Genomic DNA, 23,610 nt, shown 5'->3' with positions numbered 1-23,610 from the left:
GGAGTATTCTCCAGAGTGGGTTTTCCAAAGGAGGTTGTCTCTGACAGAGGTGCCAACTTCATGTCAGGATATTTAACTGCAATGTGGAAGGAGTGTGGTGTTAACTACAAATTCACTACACCCTATCACCCACAATGCAATGGGCTTGTGGAAAGGTTCAACAAGACCCTAAAAGGAATGATAAAAGGTTTACCAGACAAGCTTAGGCGAAGATGGAACATCCTTTTACCCTGCCTTCTGTTTGCTTACAGAGAGGTCCCACAAAAGGGGGTTGGCTACAGCCCTTTTGAGCTTTTGCTTGGGCATCCTGTAAGGGGACCCCTGTGTCTAGTAAGGGAAGGATGGGAGAGACCTCTCAGACAACCCAAACTGGATATAGTGGATTATGTACTTGGCCTCCGCTCCAGGATGGCAGAGTATATGAAGAAGGTTTCTAAAAACCTTGAGGCAAGCCAAGAACTCCAAAAAGCTTGGCATGACCAAAAGGCTGTGCTGACTGTGTACCACCCAGGACAGAAAGTGTGGGTGTTGGAGCCAGTGGCCCCAGCAGCACTCCAGGACAAATGGTCTGGACCCCACACTATTGTTGAACAGAAGGGAGATGTCACCTACTTGGTGGACCTTGGGACTCCCAGAAGCCCCCACAGGGTGCTTCATATCAACAGGTTAAAGGCATATGTTGACAGGGCAGACATGGGCTTACTCATGGCTACAGATGAGGGGCAGGAGGAAGTGAGTGACCCTCTCCCAGACCTGCTGACTCAGAACCCTGATGATGGTTCAGTTGATGGTGTGGTCTTTTCTGACACCCTCACTAACCATCAGCAACAGGACTGCAGAGAAGTTCTGCAGGCCTATAGACATATGTTCTCACTGACCCAAGTCAGACAAACTGGTGCACCCATGAGGTGGACACTGGTGACAGTCTGCCTGTGAAGAGTAAAATCTACAGGCAACCTGACCATGTCAGGGACTGCATAAAGATTGAGGTACAAAAGATGTTGGAGCTGGGAGTCATTGAACCTTCAGAGAGCCCTTGGGCTAGTCCTGTAGTACTTGTGCCAAAACCTCACACCCAAGATGGTAAGAGAGAGATGAGGTTTTGCGTGGATTACAGAGGTCTCAATGCGGTCACTAGGACAGATGCCCACCCAATACCTAGGGCAGATGAGCTCATTGACAGATTGGCAGCTGCCAAGTTTTTGAGTACATTTGACCTGACAGCAGGCTACTGGCAAATCAGACTAGCTGAGAGTGTAAAGGCCAAAACTGATTTCTCAACCCTAGAAGGACATTATCAATTTGTGGTAATGCCCTTTGGCTTGAAGAATGCACCTGCCACTTTCCAAAGGTTGGTGAATCAAGTCCTTACAGGCCTGGATGACTACTGTGCAGCTTATCTTGATGATATTGCTGTCTTTAGCTCCACCTGGGAGGATCACCTGGTCCACCTGAGGAATGTTTTAGAGGCCCTGCAAAAGGGAGGCCTCACTATCAAGGCCACTAAGTGCCAGATAGAGCAGAGCAATGTTGTGTACCTGGGCCACCTAGTAGGTGGGGGTCAGGTTCAACCACTGGAGAGCAAGATCCAGACCATAAAGAACTGGACTCCTCCAATTACCCAGACACAGGTCAGAGCTTCCTTGGGCCTGACTGGGTAATACAGAAAGTTTGTTAAGAACTATGGGTCCATTGTGACACCACTTAATGACTTGACCTCTGAGAAGATGCCAAAGAAAGTTCAGTGGACAGTAAGCTGTCAGAAGGCATTTGATGACCTGAAGCAGGCCATGTGCACTGCACCTATTCTGAAAAGTCCAGACTACTCCAAAGAGTTCATTGTCTAGACAGATGCTTCTGAGTTGGGTGTGGGAGCTGTTCTTTCACAACTGAATATAGATGGTCAAGACTAGCCCATTGCTTTTATTAGTAGAAGGCTGACCCCTAGAGAGAAACGTTGGTCAGCTATTGAGAGGGAGGCCTTTGCTGTGGTTTGGGCCCTGAAGAAGCTGAGGCCATACCTGTTTGGCACTCAATTCAAGATTCAGACAGACCATAAGCCCCTCTTGTGGCTAAATCAGATGAAGGGTGAAAACCCCAAACTTCTTAGGTGGTCCATTTCCCTACAGGGGATGGACTTCACAGTGGAACATAGACCTGGGACTGACCATGCCAATGCAGATGGACTCTCTAGATATTTCCACTTAGAACATGAAGACTCAACTGGTCAAGGTTAGTTTAATGTCCCTAAGTTTGGGGGGGGGGGTCTGCTTCCTATGGTCACCCCCACTTTTTGCTTTTGCTTCACTGGTTTTCGACTTAGATGTGGCTGTGGGCCTGCTAATCAGACCCACAGCCCAGCTGTTCTCTCTCTAAATTCACACTATGTACTTTAGGTACATAACCCAATTGGTAAGGATCACCCTATAGGGCCCTGTATAGTGTACAATAGGTACCCAGGGCATGGGTGTACCCTAGGCCTACCAGGGGCTGCAGCATGTATTATGCCACCCCTGGCTGCCCTCCCATCATGACACAACTGGCTGATTACTCAGCTGGGGCAAGGTCGTGTAATCACCCCTTACCTTGCTTAGGTATAGTATTCCTATACCTGCCTTATATATAGACACATGGGTACGTTTCGGTCACTCCTATGGCAGGCCTTAACAATCCTGAAGGCAGAGTGCTTGGTAACATGTGAGATGGTGCTCTAGCATGAGCTGAGCCTGTCTGCAGCTTTCGGAACCATGTCCTTATATCTGTTCTATGATATCGCCTACCATATACTCTTAAAGTGCCTTATAATCCTCGCGGTTATGGTAACTATGGTTTGGCTTTATCAAAACATGTTGTGTAAGGTGTCTAACACTTTGGGATACTACCCACACACCATTTCTGGCGATGAGGATAGTATTCCTCCCTTCTAGAGGGAGAAGACATGTTGAAGACCTACTACCCGGTTAAAGTTAACCAGAGCCCCAGCATCACAAAATGGATGCTGCTGCCACAGACACAAGTCTGACCTCCTGCTGCTGGGAGTCCTTCCAGCGAGGGAGGCTTGGACAATAGGTTTCCTGCCTTGGGAGGTGCTAGCACCACCCTAGACAGGACTTAGTGTATTGGGGCAGGGAGGGATGAAAGAAACGAGACACTGCCTGGGGCACACAAGGTGTCCCATGCATAGTCCGGTTCAAACCGGTGCTGGGGCACTCCAGCCCCAGTCCTGGCGCGAAACTGGACAAAGGGAAGGGGGTGTAACCACCCCCTCCCTGGTCCCACCCATAGGAGGGACCTAGCAGGTAACCCAGCCCCCCAGATTAGTATAAGAGTGGGAGCTGAGTCCCTAGGACTTTGGATTATCCTGAAAAACTTCAACTTGAACAGAAACTCTGGACCTTCGACATTCGACTATGGAAAAAGACTGAAGAATCTCCCTTGTGGCCAAGGAGTGGCCACCCTGTGCAAACAGGCACCACCAAGCGACCTGCCGTTTGCTTTGCCCAAGTTCTATGAGGAACCGACTGCAGAGCCCGACCAGCGCCTTGACTTCCAGACTTCTCCGACCCTGATCCACATCCACAGCAAAGCTGAGATCCGTGGAGGCAGCGAGATACGTGCGACCGGCTACCTGGGAAAATTGGCTACTAGCTTCCAGCGCAGCTTCTGAGGCATCCTCGAAGTTGTGCTCTGGGGATTGAGAAGCCCCAACCCCGAGCACCATCTGCACCGAAGATCAGCCCTCCACACTCCACGAGTTCTGCGTGGGGCCCTTCTGCATTTTCCTGCTCGACGCGTCTGTCCGGTTGCTTGTCCGTTGGCTAGTAGCCTCAGTGACGACGAACCCTTGACTTTCCACCGCTGGTTTGGCTCCTCCAGACTGGCCCTTGCTTCCCTGCGAAAGAGAAGCACCTCAGGCCTTCCTGGTCTGCAACAGAAGCGAATCCTTCATCCTGCGTGGGTTGCGCTTGCCAAGGCTTGTTGGGTCCGAACTCGACAACGACACCGCCAACAGCAAGAGCCCTCGTGGGACAGCTCGCCTCCTGGTTCTGGTCGTCCTCGACGCCTCCTGGTACCCGTGGCTGCTGCGACAAGCTTCACCTCATCACCTGCATCTTCACGACATCGCCTGGTTCCTTCCCGGCTCCTGGCTGGTGACCTAGACTCTGTCACCTCTGCTTGCAGGTACCCTCCTTCTTGATTCCAACCTTGGAATCCACCGGACACTCTTCACTGACTGCCTGTCAGCACCTTTTCTTCAGGCATCCATAGGAGTCGACGACGAAACCCGACGCAAGTTCACACCTATGCACCCGCAGCCCGTGGGCTAGGTAAACTGAGTACTCCGGTGCTCACACAAGGGTATTGACTATCCTAGGGTCTAGTTTCCAAGTCTCTAACTCCTAGCTCTTTCCGAAGTGTCCTAAAACTCTTTATTTCTAAACACCACTATTTCTATCAACTTTAACGCATTACGCGTGAGTGTTTCCACTCTGCACCTGAATCCCGTGGGCCTCCCACTGCCTAGTAACTGGTAGTATAGTGTAGCCCCAGCGATTCCCTAGGCCTAGGCCTAACCTGTGTTTGTGACAGTGGTCCTTATACCACTTACTTAGTATATGGTTTGTGTGGCCCCTAGGGCCTAACTGTATTACTTACCTGTGTGACTTATGTATGCTTAAATAAGACTGTGTTGTACTTACCTCGAATCTCATAAAGAGTGCTGTGGGTATACATTCTATTTGCATATATATCTGTTGTGGTGTCCTTTCATTTGGTATTCAAGGGTTTGCAAATGGTATAACAGCTGGCTTCACATGCCATACAGAGTTTAGCCTAAGACTGCTCTTGTCCATGCTACCACTAGGATAGCTGGTCTATAAGGTTGACTTTACAACCAATCACCATAAGGGTTGTTTGGACTGATACAAGGTGTACACTAGAACTAGTGACATCATATATCAGGCCAACTTCTCATAGGGATGTCCAGAGCACCCTCATGGACATGCCCTTCCATGGCCGTCTCCTCTTTGGCGACAAAGCGGATAGTGCACTGGGGCGCTTTAAGGACTCCAGGGCTACGGCCAAGTCTTTGGGCCTCTCGGCCCTGCCCCCGCCAACTTCCGCTTTTCGCCCCTTTCGTGGCCAAGGAAGGAGCGCCCCCTCACGTCCGTCTAGCCACAGGACGCAGAATCCGCCTCAACGTGGTCGTGGACGTGGATTCCGCCGAGGCGGAGCGGGGGACAGTGAGCCGGTCAGCCCACATCTACCCCAGCAGCATCTGCCTCAAAACCTTCCTAGTCCCAGCTTTCAGGCCCATTCAACGCCAGTGGGAGGCAGAGTTCGCCATCACCTGCTCCACTGGCGTACCATCACATCGGACAGGTGGGTGCTGCAAATCGTCCGAAGGGGCTACTCCCTCCCCTTCGAGGCGACCCCTCCAGCCATGCCACCGCAGTACCACCGCATGTCAGGGGATCACTTGCAACTTCTGCAGGAACAAGTTATGGCCCTATTGGCCAAGGGGGCCATCGAGCGCGTTCCTGGCCCAGATGTAGGTCGGGGTTGTTATTCCCACTACTTTCTGGTTCCCAAGAAGGGCAAAGGGGGACAACGCCCTATCTTGGACCTCAGGAGCGTCAACGCCTTCCTCCGGAAGGAGAAGTTCAAGATGCTCACCTTAGCTCAGGTTCTGGCTGCCCTAGACCCTGGAGACTGGATGGTTGCCCTGGACTTGCAGGACGCTTATTTCCACATCCCCGTCCTGCCGGCCCACCGGCATTACCTGCGGTTCATGGTAGGCCACAAGCACTTTCAGTTTACCGTGCTCCCCTTCAGCCTCACCAGTGCCCCTCGGGTGTTCACGAAAGTGATGGCGGTGGTAGCAGCTTATCTGCGCAGATTAGGGGTTCCAGTCTTCCCCTATCTCGACGACTGGTTGTTGAAGGCGGGTTCGCCCCAGGCAGTCGTCTCCCACCTCCAGACTACGGCCGACCTCCTGCATTTGCTGGGGTTTCCCATCAACGTGCCAAAGTCGCATCGGAGTCCCTCCCAGAAGCTCATTTTCATCGGAGGGGTTCTGGACTCGGCGCAGTTCCGGGTCTATCCTCCGGAACAGCAGGTTTGGGATATTCAGGCTCTGATTCCGATCTTTCAGCCTTTATCGCAGGTTTCGGTCAGGTTGATGCTGCGGCTAGTGGGTCTGATGGCCTCCTGCATCCTGCTGGTACATCATGCCAGATGGCGGATGCGGGCTCTGCAGTGGGACCTGAAGTTTCAGTGGGCACAGCATAGGGGCAACCTGTTCGACCATGTCTTGATCTCAGAGGGCACTGCAAGACAGTTGCAGTGGTGCCTCACGGACCGCAGTTGGGTCAGTGGCAGATCCCTACCCCAACCGGAGCACGTAGTGGTGACGGATGCGTCCCTCCTGGGATGGGGGGGCCACATGGGAGAGGCAGAGATCAGAGGCCTCAGGTCTCCGGCGGAGTCCCGGCTCCATATCAACCTATTGGAGCTGCAGGCGATCCGACTTGCACTGCAGGCATTCCTTCCCTCTGTTCGGGGAAGTGTAGTGCAGGTGTTCACGGAGAACACCACCACCATGTGTTATTGCAAGAAACAGGGCGGGATGGGATCGTGGACCCTTTGTCAGGAGGCTCTGCGCCTCTGGACATGGCTGGAACATCAGGACATCACCCTGGTGGTTCAACACTTGGCGGGCTCTCTGAACACCAGGGCAGACAAACTCAGCGGAGACGCTTTTCGTCGCAAGTGGAGTTGCGGTCTGTTGTACGCCTTTCCGCCTATACCACTTCTGCCGAGAGTGCTGAAAAAGATCAGGCGCGACTGGCCCAAGTCATCCTTGTGGTTCCGTATTGGGCACGAAGATACTGGTATCCCGAGCTACTCAGTCTATCAATCGATCCCCCGATTCGACTGCCTCTTCAGGAGGACCTTCTGTCGCAGCAGCAGGGGACGGTCCTCCACCTGAACCTGTCCAGCCTCCACCTCCATGCGTGGAGATTGAGCGGCGACAGTTGATGCCATTAGACTTGCCTCCTGAAGTCTGTGATGTCATTCTGGCAGCCAGGCGTCCCTCCACTAAAACGGTATACGCCTGCAGGTGGAACAAATTTGTGGCATGGTGCACAGCAAAGGCTGTGGATCCCCTTTCCCCCCCTCTTTCTGAGGTTCTCCTCTTTCTTCTTTCCCTGGCCCAGCAGGGCTCTCCTCTGGGCACCCTCAAGGGATATCTTTCAGCTATTTCTGCTTTCTTACGGCTTCCTGATCAGCCTTCTCTTCTCAAATCCCCTGTTGTTGCTCGATTCTTTAAAGGCATTACTCATATGTTTCCTCCTGTCCCTTTCGTAATGCCTCAGTGGGATTTGAACCTGGTGTTAACCTATCTGATGTGCGCTCCCTTTGAGCCACTGCATAATTGTCCTCTTCGTCTTCTGACTATTAAGACTGCTTTCCTGGTTGCCATCACCTCTGGTAGACGGGTGAGTGAGCTCCAGGCTCTATCTTCTAAGCCTCCTTTCCTTTCTGTCCATTCGGACAAGGTTGTTCTCAGGACTCGTCCTTCCTTTCTCCCTAAGGAGGTAACTGCTTTTCACATTGGCCAATCTGTTACACTGCCCACCTTCTTTCCGCCTCCGCATCCCTCGAAAGAGGAAGAGAGGCTCCACCGTCTGGACCCAAAACGAGCGCTGTCCTTCTATCTGGACCACACGAAACAGTTCCGGGTGGACGACCAACTCTTTGTTGGCTACGTGGGCGCTAAGAAGGGGCGGGCAGTGCACAAGCGAACCATCTCTCGGTGGGTCGTTTTGTGCATTAAGGCCTGTTATTCCTTGGCTAAGAAGGATCCTCCTGTGGGGCTGAGAGCCCATTCCACCTGGGCCACGGCGGCTACTACTGCTCTGGGACGGGGAGTCCCTCTGCAGGACATTTGTCAGGCAGCAACGTGAGCCTCGCTGCACACGTTTGCCAAGCATTACTGCCTGGACAGCCAAGTCCGGAGAGACGGCTTCTTTGGCCGTTCCGTTCTCCAGGACTTCCTGGTGTGATCTTGGTTCGCAGACTCACCACCGGGGTTGGTATTGCTGGGGTATCTATTCTAAGGTAAGGAATCTAACTAACGTGTTTCTTTCAGATGAACAAGTTACTTACCTTCGGTAACTATATATCTGTAAGAAACATTAGTTAGTTAGATTCCTTACCACGCCACCCATCCTTCCCGCTCTGCGTACTGATATCTAGGGTTAAGGTCATCCCTTTCAGGGCCCTAGATTCATGGCACCAGTGTCGGTCTCTTGCATGGCTCTGCGTTTCTGGCGCGGAAAGCTATGTACAAGAACTGACGTCAGCGCGCGTGGGTGGCGTCTAAGTACTCCGACGTCATCCAGGCGATCACGACGCCGACGACAGACGCGGAGCCGCAGACGACGCGTAGCGACGTGCAAGGGTATTGCTGACACAAAATCTTTCCGAATCTAGCCTGACGCCTGGGGATATTCTATGGTAAGGAATCTAACTAACTAATGTTTCTTACAGATATATCGTTACCGAAGGTAAGTAACTTGTTCATTAGGTCTCGGTCTGGCCAGAAAGGTTCTGAAGACTTGGATCTTCAGCCTCCCCGATGATCTCACTAAAGCAGCCTTCTAATCCCTCTCTGTTCCCAGACCGGTAATCAAGGATTCTCAGCGCCATGATGCTCCTTCCGGAGCGAACGCCGCGCTTTACAAATACCCCTACAAATACAAATACAAATACAAATACACGCGGGGATTGGCCCTTTACTCGCGGCGTGAGACGGACGCACTATGTTTTTCACGCTTTCAGCCTGCCTGCTCACACAGCGGAGCGTTGTCCTCAGCCCCCTCCTCCTCGCAAGCTTGCTTCACACTGGCGACAGCTTGAGCACGTGAGTCTCTCCCTAGCGTGCCTCGTTCACCCCGCTCCGTGTTGTTCCCACGTTTCTATATTTCTTTACTTTGCTTTCATTTCTGCTGAGCTCTAGGCGCTGTTTTTATGTTACTTTATCACTGCTATTTATAATATTTTGACTTTGCGCTATGCTGTCCACGCTGTTTATTTTTATTCTGCATCCGTGGCGCCACGAAGGTATAGTCTGAGCTCTAGGCGCTCGATCCTTATACCTAAAGTCTGCCCCTAGAAGTATGTCGTACCTCCCTCCCTCGATGGTTCAGAAATGCAGCACCCCCTTCCCGTGCCGTGGACCCACACACCCCACTATCCTGTCCTACCACTTTCCTGCTCCTTTCAGTTGCTAGCAAAGCGCCTCTTTGATGTTTTTGTGACTTTCAGCACTTTCAGAAGTCCGTCCGTGCGGCCAACGGAGGCGGAGCAAGTACAAAGAGAATAGATGGGGGCGTCCAGGGGCTACGAAAAGGAAAACATTATTATTTACCAGCCATGGGGTTATCAAGGATTAGAAGCAAATCAAATAAATACGAACATTACACCTACAACAAGGCAGGACTATTAGCTTTGCCAATGGTTGTTAGTTCCATACGATAAATTAGCAACAACTATGGCTTCGTTGTATACAGTATTGAAAATGCATCCATTCTGAAATGTTGAGACTGTGAAAATACTATACCGAGTCTCTTTAAAGTTTTATCAAAGGCAGTGAAGGGTGGCACTGCTGTATAGTTAAGACTATTTTTTTTCTCCCTGCGGGTGAAGGAAGCAATAGAGTGCCCGGTAGAGAGAGACCCACCTCGGCATCTGCTTTTTAGAACTGAGCACCGGCAGGGCCTGGCCCAATTAACGCCCTGGTGCTCATGCTGTAAGGGGTAATGCACGTGGGTGCCCAGTTCCTCTGGTAGGGGGATTTACAGAGGTGTCACGTGCTTACTGCTGCGCGTGAGAGGTTATAGCGCTGCTACGGTGGGCTGTAAAACCTTTTCAGGGATTTAAGGTTGTGTGGGGCCGGGATGATGGTTGTGTGGGGCCGGGATGATGGTTGTGTGGGGCCGGGATGATGGTTGTGTGGGGCCGGGAAGATGGTTGTGTGGGGCCGGGAAGATGGTTGTGTGGGGCCAGGAAGATGGTTGTGTGGGGCCGGGATGACGGTTGTGTGGGCCGGGATGATGGTTGTGCGGTACAGGTTGGATTGCGCAGTGCACATTCGGAACTCAAGGATCTCAAAGTGCCCTATTTTGGGATTACAAACAAAAGGAGGCTTGGGTAACTAAGGTGGGGGCATGGGATGACACTACATGCCAAGTCGTGATGACAGGATTGATTGTAGGTTAATATATGTTATTCATAAATATAATAAACATGCTTTATTTCATCTTGTATCTCCTACAGTGCTTGCAGAATCCCTGGGTTATATTTGGTAATGTTCATGTCTACAGCACTGGCTTATGGTGTAAAGTTTGTAATCAGTGGCCTCAAATGTCACTAATTTGCCACTATTAAGAGCTTCGGGGCTAATGCAGATGGCAGGAAGGATTTCGTTCTGAGCGATCAGTTGGTCAAAAGGTGTTGGGGTGCGGGGTTAGCCAATACTTCCTCTACGGGGAGCAGTGGTGATGTATTCCACCTGCAATGGGGTTTTAATACAAATGTATCGGACGGAGGAGTTCGTGGGTGCGTAGCGTATTTCAGGGAGTGAAGGAAATAGGAAAGGAAAAATAAAAATAAATTGCATACAGGAGAAAGTGAAAAGAAGGGTATGCGGAAGGGGGAGATATAGAAAGAAAAAGGCGCATATGTTGCACATGGAGTGATTGTGACCCTATAATGCCACTCGCCCTTTCACAGCCCTCCGGGATGTTGAGTCACACTGACTAGTGCACTAGTACGCATTTCCCAAGTTCATAATTTACCAAAAAATGATTGTTTTCAGTGATGATGGTAAATAGCTGATAACTATTGGCAAAGGCAGTGGTTCTGGTGGGACTTCAAGCGTACAGTCCCCATGTGGAGTGCAGATCAGCAGGTTATACATGCGCTCCAGGGAGCACATTAAAGGTGGAACACAAAACAAACCTGCTGTAGAGATGAGGCTGCACATATTCATGGATCGCCTCAGCAGTTGCATTTTCCGTTACCGGTAGCTGGTCATCTTATAATTCTGGGCAAATGGCAAACTCTACAGCAGGTACCTTCTTGTGGGAAGCAGTACACACAGCCAGTGGTTAAATAAAGCAGAACGGTTATCACAGGCTTCGGCTGCCAACATGACTTGGCTGTGGTGAGGAGCATCCCTTGGCCCTCTTCACCGGAGGATGAGGGAGGTGGGAGATACTGAGCGCTCCCTGCTCCTTCTTTACCCCTTCCCCACACTGGTGCAAGGCGGGTCCAGGGGACTAGGTGCGACATATACTATAGAAGCTCTCTATCAATGGTAGAACAGCTTGGGGAAAGTTAAAGGCATATATATAGCCGGGACACAAGTAGGTACTACCCAGTGGCAACAGCGGACTGGTGAAACCGGGATGGGTGGGTAGTTGAGCACTTTGAGTGCATTCAGCAGTTTCAAACAACTCTGCTCGATAAAGTCATTTGAGGGATTATTAAAAGGGACCTAGGAGCTGAATTCCAGAGTTGACGAATGTTAACGCTGCGTATCCTCTATTCCTTAAGCCACACCTCTTTCTCCAACCACTCTACACTTCCTGCCTCTTAAATTACCTGTTGCAGATTCTTTTTCGTACCTACCTTCTCCCATTCGCTTGAGTCTTACAATAAAAATAAGTTGAGGCAACGAACTGAAGCACTGCTTGCCACAATTGCTAAAAGGAGCGTTCTTTGTCTGGGCTTGTCTGGGTTTGAGCTCTGCTCTATTTAAAGGAACAACAAACAAATATATGATGTGAGTTCCTGAATGCAGGTGCCATATAATGTGCTCTCCAAGATTCAACTGCTTTAAGATCCTGTGAGACCGGCCTCGTGGCGTGGGCCCTCCCGACCAGCAAGCCACCCTGCAACCGCACCGATCCTCGAGGTCACAGACTTCCGGCCACCATGGCCCAACATCCCGATGGCCGGCCAGACCCCCAACACGCATGACCGGCCGAGGGAGAGAGAAACCCCCCAAGCCAGACCGAGAGGCGCCGACCCTGTCACACCTCTGGTCTCTTCCCCAAGGGAGGTTTCGATCGACCACCAGGCCCCCGGTGAGCGACCGCCTCGCCTGCTGGGTGTCTGGAGTCCCTCCCGGACCCACCTGAACAGATCAAAGGGCCGAGCGACAGGAAGCCCCGACACACTGCCCCCAAGCACCAAGACCCCTCTCGGCGAGGACTCCAGACTTCAAAGAGGAGGGGGAGTATAACAAGGGGTGCGGAAGGGACGGAAGGGAGAGAAGACTTGGACTGACGAGAGCCTGCTGACCTGGTCGCGGCGCGATCGCTCCCCGAACCGAAGAACGCTACCCGAACGCTGAACCATCTGAGCCCTGCTGACGCTGTCGCGGCTCCCCGAACTCTGAACTATCTGAGCCCTGCTGACGCTGTCGCGGCTCCCCGAACTCTGAACTACCTGAGCCCTGCTGATGCTGTCGCGGCTCCCCGAACTCTGAACCATCTGAGCCCTGCTGACGCTGTCGTGGCTCCCCGAACTCTGAACCATCTGAGCCCTGCTGACGCTGTCGCGGCTCCCCGAACTCTGAACCATCTGAGCCCTGCTGACGCTGTCGCGGCTCCCCGACTCCGAAACCACCTGTGCCTGCTGAGTGACTCGCGGCACCCTCCTCCAAGAGAATCGGCAGAGATTGCCGAGAGAAACAACATCCCCTCAGCTCGAGGATTGAGAGCTGTGCGCCGGATACTCCGCAGAGACACATTTCAAAGACTGTCCCGCTACCCCCATACCCCCATCACGAGATCGCCGCCGCTTGTGGCACTAATTCTATATCTGCCTTCCGGATCATAAAGATCCCTTACAACTACCGATAAAGTATATTGTAGTACGAAGAACTACTGTGTGGTGTCCCTCTATCAGAAGAGAGTAAGCGCAGCGTGTGCGACCCTAGGTACGAGACCCTTCCAGGAAGGGCCTCCCCGCTCTTGCTCGGCCTAACTCTGGGAGAGGTGGGTCTCCGGGGGGTCAGGAACGCATTCCGCAGCCTCCCCGGTGAACGCCTTCCAACAGATCCTCTTCTGCACCTTCTTTAGAGATCACTCGTAAAAGCAGGCTCTCATCCCATCCTACAGTCCAGGGAACAAATAGTGAAAACCTTTCAAAAGCTGCTTCTGCCTTTGGTTGAATCCGGCAATGAAAAACAGACATTTCAATGCAGCTGCTACAGCAAGTAGCACTGTGACCTCGCCTTGCCCAAACATTAACAATCATTTGCAATACAATAGGTCTCGCATTAGTGAAATTTGGAGCTATTGGCGTTGCAAATGGTCTTTTTTATTTTGTAAATGTAAAAAAACGTAGTTCAGTTTAAAGAATTCTTCTCACTGCGAATGATTTTTCCCATTGTGGGTTCTCTGAAGTGGCACAGAAAGCAGGGGGCGCCCTCTTACCGCCATCCCCAGGATGCCTCATCTGGAGAAGCTGTCCCTGCACTGTGTTTGCAGCTCTTGTGGCTGCCTGCGTAGAGGGGCTGGGGGTCCAGGTTTGCAGTTGTAATTAATCTCCGAGGCCTGCCCATGGCTCACCCGCTCTCCTCCGTGCTCTATAAACAGAATCTGAGAAGCTCCCCATTCGTTTCCGAGCTCTCTACACTCTCCTAACAACCAAGCCGCTAGAGCTCAGCAGTGATCTGTGGCTTCTCGAGGGGCAAGCTGATGCCTGGCTGGATCCCTGTGAGTAACCTGGTGTCCTTCTGTAGCACCCACAGTAACAGAATCTCTGCTAGGCACTATGAAGGATTAGGGGTATACCTAATACGCCTATGAGTGCCTTATTTAGAACACTGGGCATGTACGCTTCAAGCCTGCCCCCCAGTACCAAGTAATTTGTCAGCTAGTGCCAATTCCTCACACGGTTAATATTTCGCACTGCTCACTAATGCCATTTTCTTGCACTGTCCACTAGTGTAGCTCTAAGTGCTGGTCACTAGTAGAGGCTTCTTACACTGTCCACCAGTGCATCTTCAAGCACTGACCACTACTACATGTTTCCAGTGGTTAATTTGAGCCAGTGGGGGGGGGGGGGGGGCACTGGCACTTTATTCTCCTCATCAGACTTTTCCTGAGAGCAACAGAAGGAAAGAGGGAGGAAGAGAGAGACTGAAAAGCACCACCACTTCAACATTAGCACATCATCACTGCATCAACTCAGCACCACCTAAGCACCAGTGCAGCACCACAACAGCATCACTCAGCACCACCTTGGCATCAGCACAGTACCCTCTCAGCATCAGCAAACTACCACCTCCTCATCAGTGCACCACCAACAGCGCAGCACCAACTCAGCACCGGTGCAGCACCAATTCGATATCACTCAGCACCACCTGACCACCAGCACAGCACCACCACCTCAGCATCGCTCAGCTTCCCCTTCATCATTAGCACAGCACCACCACAACATCAGCACAGCACCACCTCCTTATCAGTGCACCACCTCAGCACCAGTGCAGCACCACATCAGCACCAGCGCAGCACTAATGCAGGACCATCATAGCACCAGCACAGTACAACCTCCTCATCAGTGCACCACCACTAGTGCAGCACCACCTTAGCACCATCTCAACATCAGCACAGCACCATCTCAGCATTAGTGCATCACCACCTCAGCAGAAGTTCAGCACCACTACAGCATCAGCGCAGCACAACCTCAGCATGACTCAGCACCTTCTGAGCACCAGCTCAGCACCACCAAGCACCATCTCAGCTTGACTCAGCACCATAGCATAACTCAGCATCACCTCTGCACCAGCACACCAGCACACCACCACCTCAGCATCACTCAGCACCACCTCAGTCTCCCTCCAGAATCTGGCATCTGTTGATTCTCCCCTAGTCTCCGTCCGCTGCTAGTGTCGTAATTCAGGTACCTTTTCACAACCTCCATCGTCTTGTTGTTTATATCCCGAACCCCTAAAAAAAAAAACAAGCATTAAAAATGCAATAGGTCTCACCTTTTATTAAGTTAAAGCCATTTGCTTTGCTATACAATACCATTAGCAAAGCAAATGGCTTTAACTTAATCAAAGGCGAGACCTATTGCATTTTCAATGCTTGTTACCTTTCTAGAGAGTTCAAGTAATTTAAGGTTTCGTGCCTAGAGTTTAGAATTGTAAATATCCATTTGATACTTAAGCGCAGAATTGATCATTTTACAACTTTTCAAATGCCAGGGCAGCTCTGATTAAAACTCATTGCCACTGTGTAGGTTCCAGGGGCACAATGATGCTTTAGGCAACATGATGCAAAGCCTCTCCCACGCTCTGAGTGCTGCACAATTTCTCAAACGAAGTGCAAGCTGTGTTTGTGCCCGATTCCGACAGTACTGGAGTTTTACCATACACAGAGAAACACGGGCCGGATTTGTGTAGGCAGATAGGCTAGAAAGTGGAATTGCTTGTAGTTCTACCAGTCAGTAATATAGAAGCTGCATGTTATTTCCCATTCCGACCTGAAATACTTAGAATCAGGTGTAAAAGATAATACTGTAATGATGCAGTATTTCCCTCTGCCCTTTTTCTGCCCAGCCACCGGTGAATTAGAGGCTGCATGACGGAACACTAGGGAGAAGTATTTTAATTTTGATTAGCAATTAGAGGAAGCGGCCAGCATAGTAAATAGTAATATCTGCAATTTGCTAATTTTGTCAGGGGTCTGTCGGTGCTAAATTGATCCTACACGAGTCCATGTAATCTTTATATTTTTTTAAGCTATTTGGCAACACTGCTACAAGATGGCTATTTTCTCCAGTGGGAGTTATCATATGGTGCAGAGAGGTGGCTGTTTGGGGTGTGACATCAACTGCACAATACACCATCATAACAGCTATACCATTTTATATTAACTGTTAATATTTTTCAAAGTGTATTGTCATACCCAACATTCCTATTTCCTGATGTAACCAAACCTTTTTAAAATTGCATGAGATCTTACATAATTTGGGAATAATTTCAACATGCAAGACTTACCTGATGTCACTGATCCTGATAATAAGAAAGCACTGTTGTGGCATCTCTGGAGCCTAGACCTGTTCCTTAGAAGACCACACTGCTTAGCAAATCGGTTTACATTCATATTGCTAATGTATTTACAAAAAATATCAATCCGTATACTGTGGAAAGAAATATTGCCATTTTTAGGTCTTGCCTAACAGCTTTTGTTGTTTGTTGTCCAAGGCCTATTGTGGCCAGTACACCATAATATATCTGTACATATAGGAGGCTTTGGGTTAATTCCTAGCTCTTAATTAGATGGATTTCATATCTATGTCATAACCATGCTTATTGCTTGATGAGTTTCCTCCCTACTTTACGTTTGTCCCTCCTCCAGGGCATTTCATCTTCTTTACCATGGTCTGTACGGACAACTTCTATCCTTCTGCGGCTTACTTTAAAAAACTCCTTGTGGGTGCATGTTGTTTTTACTGTCTTTGCCTCTCCCTGCCAATAGACCGATTGGCGCTGCCTATGCTTGTTTAAATGGAGTGTAGTTGACCTTAATATACATTGTGGCCTTCACAATCTTCTTTTCTGTACTTCACAGATGACATGGCTGAACTTCTCTTGGCAGAGTGCAAATTGGAAACATTTCTGAAAGAGCACCCTTTGAAACAGGAAACAACTCCATGCAGTCCTAGGCCAAGGCTTACTGAGGTCAGAAAGCACCTCACCGCTGCCCTGGACAGAGGGAACTTAAAGGTATGTACCAGTTTGGGTGTGGGTAATTTTCAAATAGACAAACTATTCACAGTTATGTAATGATAGAGCTGTGATTGTTGATCAGGGGGATCTCAAAGAATCCCCCTTTGTGGACCACTGTTCTTCCTAACTTGCAGCTTTACACTTTGTAGACAGATTTCCTGCTGGAGGCCAGCCTAACAATGGCGAAGTTAAATTATGTGGAAGGAAATTACAGAGACGCTATAAATATCTATACTAGAGTTACACTGGATGGGTTACCGCTGGTAGCCACTCCATCCTATAGACTAAGGATGTTTGCTGAAGCCTTTGCAACTAAAGGTAAGAGATGCTTTTTTCCGTGCTTGTGTCTTCTCTGTTGAAACATTGTCTCTCCTGTTATAGATATTTTGTGTAAGTAGTGATGCAAATCTTTGATTAATATAAAAACCAACAGCAACAGTGTTTGTTTTTTTATGGTGGAAAGTTAAAGTGAAATATAAAAGCCTACTCTTTTAATGTCACATGGTCAACAGGATTGAATAGTTAGACACATGACAGTAATGCTTACAATGCATACGGATTCTGGACATAAATCATGTAAAGATCCGCATTTACTCGGGTATGGGCCGAGATTCATTCAATTTCTGACTAAACATTTTTGCCTGTTTGTGAATTCCTTCTCAGACCTCAATTTGCCTTCTGATCTTCCATTTTGAACGTATACATTCCATCTACTCTGCCATTGGCTCCATTATCATTTGTCTTGTAAAATAATCCACATCTCTTGCAGAATATAAATGACATTAGCTCACAAGGGTATCATTATAAATAGAATTGCTGTTTGGGAGGTTAGTAAATTTATATCCAAATTGAATAAATCAAAATAGAAAGCAAGTGCGAATATCCCAGCCGAAATATTTATAGAAAATAACTTTTAATGCACAGTAGATCATGGCATAAATTTAGTCCAAACCTATTCAGTAGACTGGAATTCAACATCGGAGTTGGCTAAATCATTTTTAAGAGGAAAATGCATCCCTTTCAATGTGAGAGCATACATATTCCTTGCAGATGCCCGCAGATGGCTATTCATGCAGATATGTCCATTGGTAAGCAACCCAGAGATGCCTTTTTTTTATTTCGAAGAGAGTTTGGATGCGAGTCTTAGCCTTCAGACTAGGGCAGATAACAGGTTACCTAATTGCAGTCTAGTATGAATGCATAGAATTGCAAAATACTTCATTTCACTGTGTTCCGCATATTTAATACTAGATATAGCAGCACGAGGATATGCTGAAAACTGAATGAAGCAACTATTCTCTTTTTACAAACATATTAAAAATAGGATTTTTTTAAAAAGACTTCTACAAATATGACATTATTACCTAAGGACAACTCTTCATACATCACGGTCATCTCTGTGGCAAATACTTTTCCTAAGTAACTGACAAAATAGTACAGAAAACAACTTTGACGGTAAATTCTAATATGTCCTAATATTTGTTACTTCTTTAGAGGCCATGATTGGGCTTTTTTTTGTGCCTCCATTTAGGTCTTTGCCCAGGCTTTTGTTGTGATAGGATCACAAGGGTCATCTCCGAGTCCCACCTCTTCAAACTTTATTTGGCCTCTTTGGCTGACTTAATGAAGGAATTCCAGTTCTCATGTATGTGTTGAGTGGTTGACACACAGAAATCTAGAGACTGAACAGTATAGGTGACGTTGTCCATACCAACTTTCACAACGGCCTCAAGACTGTAGTAGACTGAATGTTTTTCCTGTTGATATCTGACTGGTGACCTGATGCTCTTGGAGAACGTCCTTCCCCAGTCAGGGGTGTAGCACAGGCCCCTGCAGCACCCCCTGCAGTGCGGGGGGGGCAAGCTCCAGGGGCCCCCCCAGCATAGCACTTCGTCCAGAGAGCTCCTGATAGAGTCCGGAGGGGGCCCCTCCACGTACCTTGCAGGGGGGCCCCCTCAATTACTGTTACACCACTGTCCCCACTATAGGCAGCGAAATATCTAGGGGTCATGTTTGATGAGGCACTTTCCTTCTCACTTCAAGTTGAGAAATCTTCTTCTACATGTTTTCAACACTTGAAGATCCTAAAGAAAATGTTCTCCCTTCTCCCTAAAACGTCACATTATTAAGCCTTGTTTGCATCCTGACTTGACTGTACCAATACCCTGTTTCTCGATCTCCCAGCATATCTGATTTAAGGTCTACAGTTGGAACAAAACAGTGTTGCACACTTGCTTCAGGATTTACCAAGACATGCCTCTGACTATTTGCTGACCCTGCTTTGGTGCCCAAGTGCTAAGTGTATTCTTTTTTTTAAACACATTTTATTAATGTATTAACTACATCAGGGCTTGGAAAAACCTTACATGAATGTTTTGCCATTGGTACAACAGGTCTCAACAGTTCTAATGTAACATCACCCCATAAACCCTGCACAGAAAAAACACCACCCTTCCGAACCCTGCCCATCCCAGACATCCATGGCTTTATGCATCTAACAGACATGAATTCCCTATCATATCTCAGTACCTCCATATCAATAATGGCTTCGGCAGAACCATATGGGATGCAGCATAATACCTCGATAATTTGCCCATTTTACCATGCTTCTGGGATCAACCTCTTGCCTGAAAGACTGCGATCTCCACCCCCATGCTCCTGTCCATGGCCACTTTCCACCCTCCCACCGATGGCGGGAATGCCGCCTTCCAATGCTGAGCGATGTCGTTTAGCCAGTGTTAGCCCCAGAACAAAAGATGCTGTTTGTACTGGTTCTCTCCTGTCCACTCTTCTATGAAGATGGAGCAGTTTGGGCTCCAGCGGGATCTCCCAAGACAACACTTGAGCCAGGCAAGAGGTCACCCCACCCCAAAAGGCTGTAGTGCGGGACATCTCCCGACCGTGTGTAGGAAGGACCCCTCCTCTACATTACAGCAGAGGCACACGGGGGAAGGTATTATCCCCATCCGCCATAGGCAGTGCCTAGTATATTAGGGCCCTATGAAAGTATTTGAATTGGATCAGGCGCTAGCGTGACAATGTAGCTGCAAGGGGGAGGGGGGGGGCGCCAGGGCCTCCGTTTAATCATCATCATTTCGGTCGGCAACGTCGCCCTTTCAGCCCGCCCTTAGTGTTGACAAGGTTGTGCGCTATGTGGTACTAAGGTCTGGTATATTTGTTGAATCTTGTGGGAACCCAAAGCCCTCAACAGCAACCTACCCTCCAATTGGCTGAGCTCAGGCAAATCCTCCAGGCCCAGAAGATATGGGGACAGGGCATGTCTGAAATGCAGATATATGAATTGGCTGCGATGGAGCTGATGTTCGTCTTGTAATTGTTGAAAGGACTTTAGCACTGATCCTCTCATGACTACTCCCAATGTAGACAGGCCTATGATGTCCCAATCCGGGAACCCCAATAGTGCAGCTACTTGACTCAGAACTGTCCCATGCCAGAGCGGAGATTCCCCGGTCAGTCTGCCCCACAAGCCTGATCGTCTAATGGTCTGTTGCCATATTTGGATAACCACCTTGCACGTCAGGGGCAAACACTCCATCCCCGCCCGACTATAAAGAAAATCAATGACCGATTTGGTGCCCAACGCCCATCTCCCCATGGCGTAGGCAGGGTCAGTTTGATCGCTAGACCACCATTTGTATATATTAAATAGATGAGAAGCCGCATGATAGAAATATACATCTGCCACCACAATCCTCCCACAGGAAGTTATTAAGACTGCGTTCATTTGCTGGAACCTCGAGTAAGGGATATTGTATGGGTAATTCTGAAGGTGGTACAGTAAACACTGAAGGATACAGGGGGGTCCACCCTTTCACCTCTTTTCGAACTCATAATAGTGAGGGCCTATATTATACTGCCAGGAGATAGCCGGATCAGGTGATTATAGACTTCCAGGTATTGAAAGCCCTCAATCGCCTAGGTCAGTTGTGACGCCCAAGCCGTTCTCCCCTGGGCGCCGCAGACCGCAAAAAGCATCGACTTCGTCGGGTTCATGTAAAGCCCGGAGGTCTCCCTGAAGACCCGTAAGATCTGCAGGATCTGTGTGCCAGAGAACGCTGGGTCAGTAAGAAAAAACAGGACATTATTGGCATATAATGCGATCCTGTCGGATACCTTAGCAGACCGATCAAAGCTGCGTACCAGGGGACCATGCCACACCCATGCAGCCAGTGGCTCCACAGTGAGCGCAAATAACTGTGAGGACAGCGGGCACCCCTGTCTGGTGCCTTTGTATACCGGAAAAGGATCGGACTGTATGCCCGCCACACAGACTGATGCCAACAAGTCTGTGTATAACAGGCAGATATACGCGAGGAACCGTAGGTCCCGATTTTAGGGAATCCAAAAGGATAAATAGGTACTCCCTGCTAATTGAATCAAATGCTTTGTCGATATCAGCTAATAAGAGGGCTGCCATCTTTCCCAGTTTGAATGCCTTCGCCAATGCATTGTGAACGCGTCTAATATTGTGGCGTGTGGTCCGCCTCGGAATAAAGCCTGCCTGGTCTGGGTGAACCAGCCCGGATATATGCGGAAGAAGACGATCAGCCAATACATTACCTGGCAATTTAACTTCAGTATTCAATAGTGAAATCGATCGATATGAAGACGGTTCCTCGGGGAAACAAGTAGGCTTGTGGAAGACCACTATTTCAGCATGCCGCAAGTCAGGCGGAAGGATCAACATTTCGGAAGCCTCCTGCAGCGCCTTCAGTAGTTGTGTCCCCAACTGGGACATGCAGGCCTTGAAAAACTCGCACAAAAATCAGTTAGGTCTTGTAGCCCAGCCCAAGCGGAGACTCGCTAGTGCCCCTGTTAGCTCCTCTACAGGGATCGGATTATCTAGCTTTTTGTGCACCGAGTCTGATACAGGTCGGGAGGCATGGTGCATACAAAGTCTACAATTTGATCAAGAGTTAGGACTTCCCGCTGAGCATATGGAGTCTCATAGTATTCTGGGAATGCCTGGGCTACCTCCAGAGGGCTGGACAGCAGCCTACCCTCTGCATCACGGAGCACCAGTACTAGCGTCTGTACGACCTGGTATAAGCGATGCAGTATTTTACTAGATTTGTCACCCCATTGATATATACGATTCAGTCCTGCCTGCCAAGCTATCCTAGCCTCATCTAAAAGCAGTTGCTGCTGTGAAAAAAACAACCTGTCGTGCCAGCTCCGGGTAGCCACCTCTGACCTCGCCCTTGCAGCTAGGCCTCTAGTTACACCACTTTTTCAGTTTTATGCCGCCGCTCCCCAGTGGTGTGGGCTTCAGGGCCTCCCAGAGAACCACCCCAGAGGGAGCCGTTGCAGCATTAAAGGAGAGGAATTCAGTAATTGACCGGTGAAGTGTGGAACTGTACGCTGGGTTGTGTAGGAGTCAGGGTGATATACACCATTGAAATGGGGATTTGTGGGGACCGATAAGCAATGTGAGGGCCACAGGAGAGTGGTCGGACAACCCTTGTAGCAAAATCGCAACCACTGAGACCCTGGAGATATAGGGGTTAGGAAGAAAGAGGTCATTCAGCCTGCAGAAGTACTCGTGCACTGCAGAGAACAAGGTATAGCCAGGCTTTGTGGGGCGGTAGGCCGTCCACGCATCTGTCCATCCCAAAGAGGATGTTAGGAGGTGTAGTTTAGAATCGGATGAGCTCTGTGCGGGTCCGGTTGTATGCTTCTGTCCTCTCCCGGTGTCATCACATCATTCCAGCCCCCCCACACCACCGATAGTCCTGCCGGCAGTTCCCCCCCCCCCCCCCCCCTCCCAAAGTCATATGATCTTGTCTGCAAATGTCTGGCCTAAGGGAGTAGGTAACCAGACACTGTTGAACGTCAGCAGCTCCCATCCAACATCCTTGTCACCAGGGTGTACCTCCCACCCAGATCCGTCCATATTCTGGTAGGCCCATAGGGAACCCTATGGTGAATGAGAATTGCTGAGCCCTGCGAGCCACCGACAAACCCCAAGTGGAAAATCTGATCAAACTCAAACCATGCCAGGCACAACACCTTCGTATCCATCGTGTGGATTTCTTGGAGCAGTGGTATGTCAGTCTCAAGCCTCTTGGCCTGCGGTAGGATTGCTCCGCATTTGATTTTGTTGAGGATACCCCTTACATTCCATGTCATGAATCAGACCCTCCAGTCTGATCTCCAAATGTATGTGCGGCCATGTATGTCGAAGTAGGGAACCATGTGGAGCCAGGGTATCTGCGAGTTGTCGTGTATCTGTGTCAGGTGCTACCACAACAACAAACTCTAATGAGTAACAAACCCCTCCCCCACCCCAATACCTCAGCAAGCAAGAAGTCCCTATTGTGGCCGGTGTGCCCTCCGGGCCTCCAACGGGAGCCCGTGGGGATCCCACGCCAATGGATCCCTGAACTGGCAACTCCCCTAAACATGAGGCGCTGGAAGCTTCAGGAACACGCTTCCAGAGAGGCAGTCAGGCCTGGAAGTCCCACACGTGTGAGCCAGTTCAGATTTATGACCCAAGCACAGGGCCAAACTCCAAAGCCCGGACCCATCTGGGGCAAGCACCGCTATACGAGCCTTAGTCCATGTTATGGATCTTCCCCCTGTATCTATGACTGCCATTTGGAGCGAGAGCTTCGATGTGGACTTCTTTGAGCGACTGTGCGGTCACTTTGGGAGGAATCGGATTCCAACAGAGGTGGTGTATGCGGCCAAAGGTGTACTGTCTCGTCTGTCCATGTAAAGACCGCCTCAGGTGTTTTGAGGAACAGGGACAGCGACTTTTATATGACCCT

The 23,610-nt window shown here is 49.6% G+C and overlaps 1 protein-coding gene across 2 annotated transcripts in view; it reads left to right on the top strand.

Moving 5' to 3' along the window:
* Window positions 1-23,610, top strand: part of TTC7B (tetratricopeptide repeat domain 7B) — a 1,510,908-nt gene that overhangs the window by 129,166 nt on the left and 1,358,132 nt on the right. For both annotated transcript variants that reach the window (XM_085626529.1, XM_085626530.1), the window contains exons 2-3: window positions 16,662-16,816; window positions 16,969-17,137. In XM_085626529.1, coding sequence (XP_085482655.1) covers window positions 16,662-16,816; window positions 16,969-17,137 — 324 coding nt within the window. The remainder of the gene's footprint in view (window positions 1-16,661; window positions 16,817-16,968; window positions 17,138-23,610) is intronic.

Source organism: Triturus cristatus, chromosome 9, assembly GCF_964204655.1.
Source record: "Triturus cristatus chromosome 9, aTriCri1.1, whole genome shotgun sequence".
Lineage (NCBI taxonomy): Eukaryota > Metazoa > Chordata > Amphibia > Caudata > Salamandridae > Triturus > Triturus cristatus.
The sequence above is the reverse complement of the archived record's forward strand: the minus strand, read 5'-3'. Positions and strand labels throughout refer to the sequence as shown.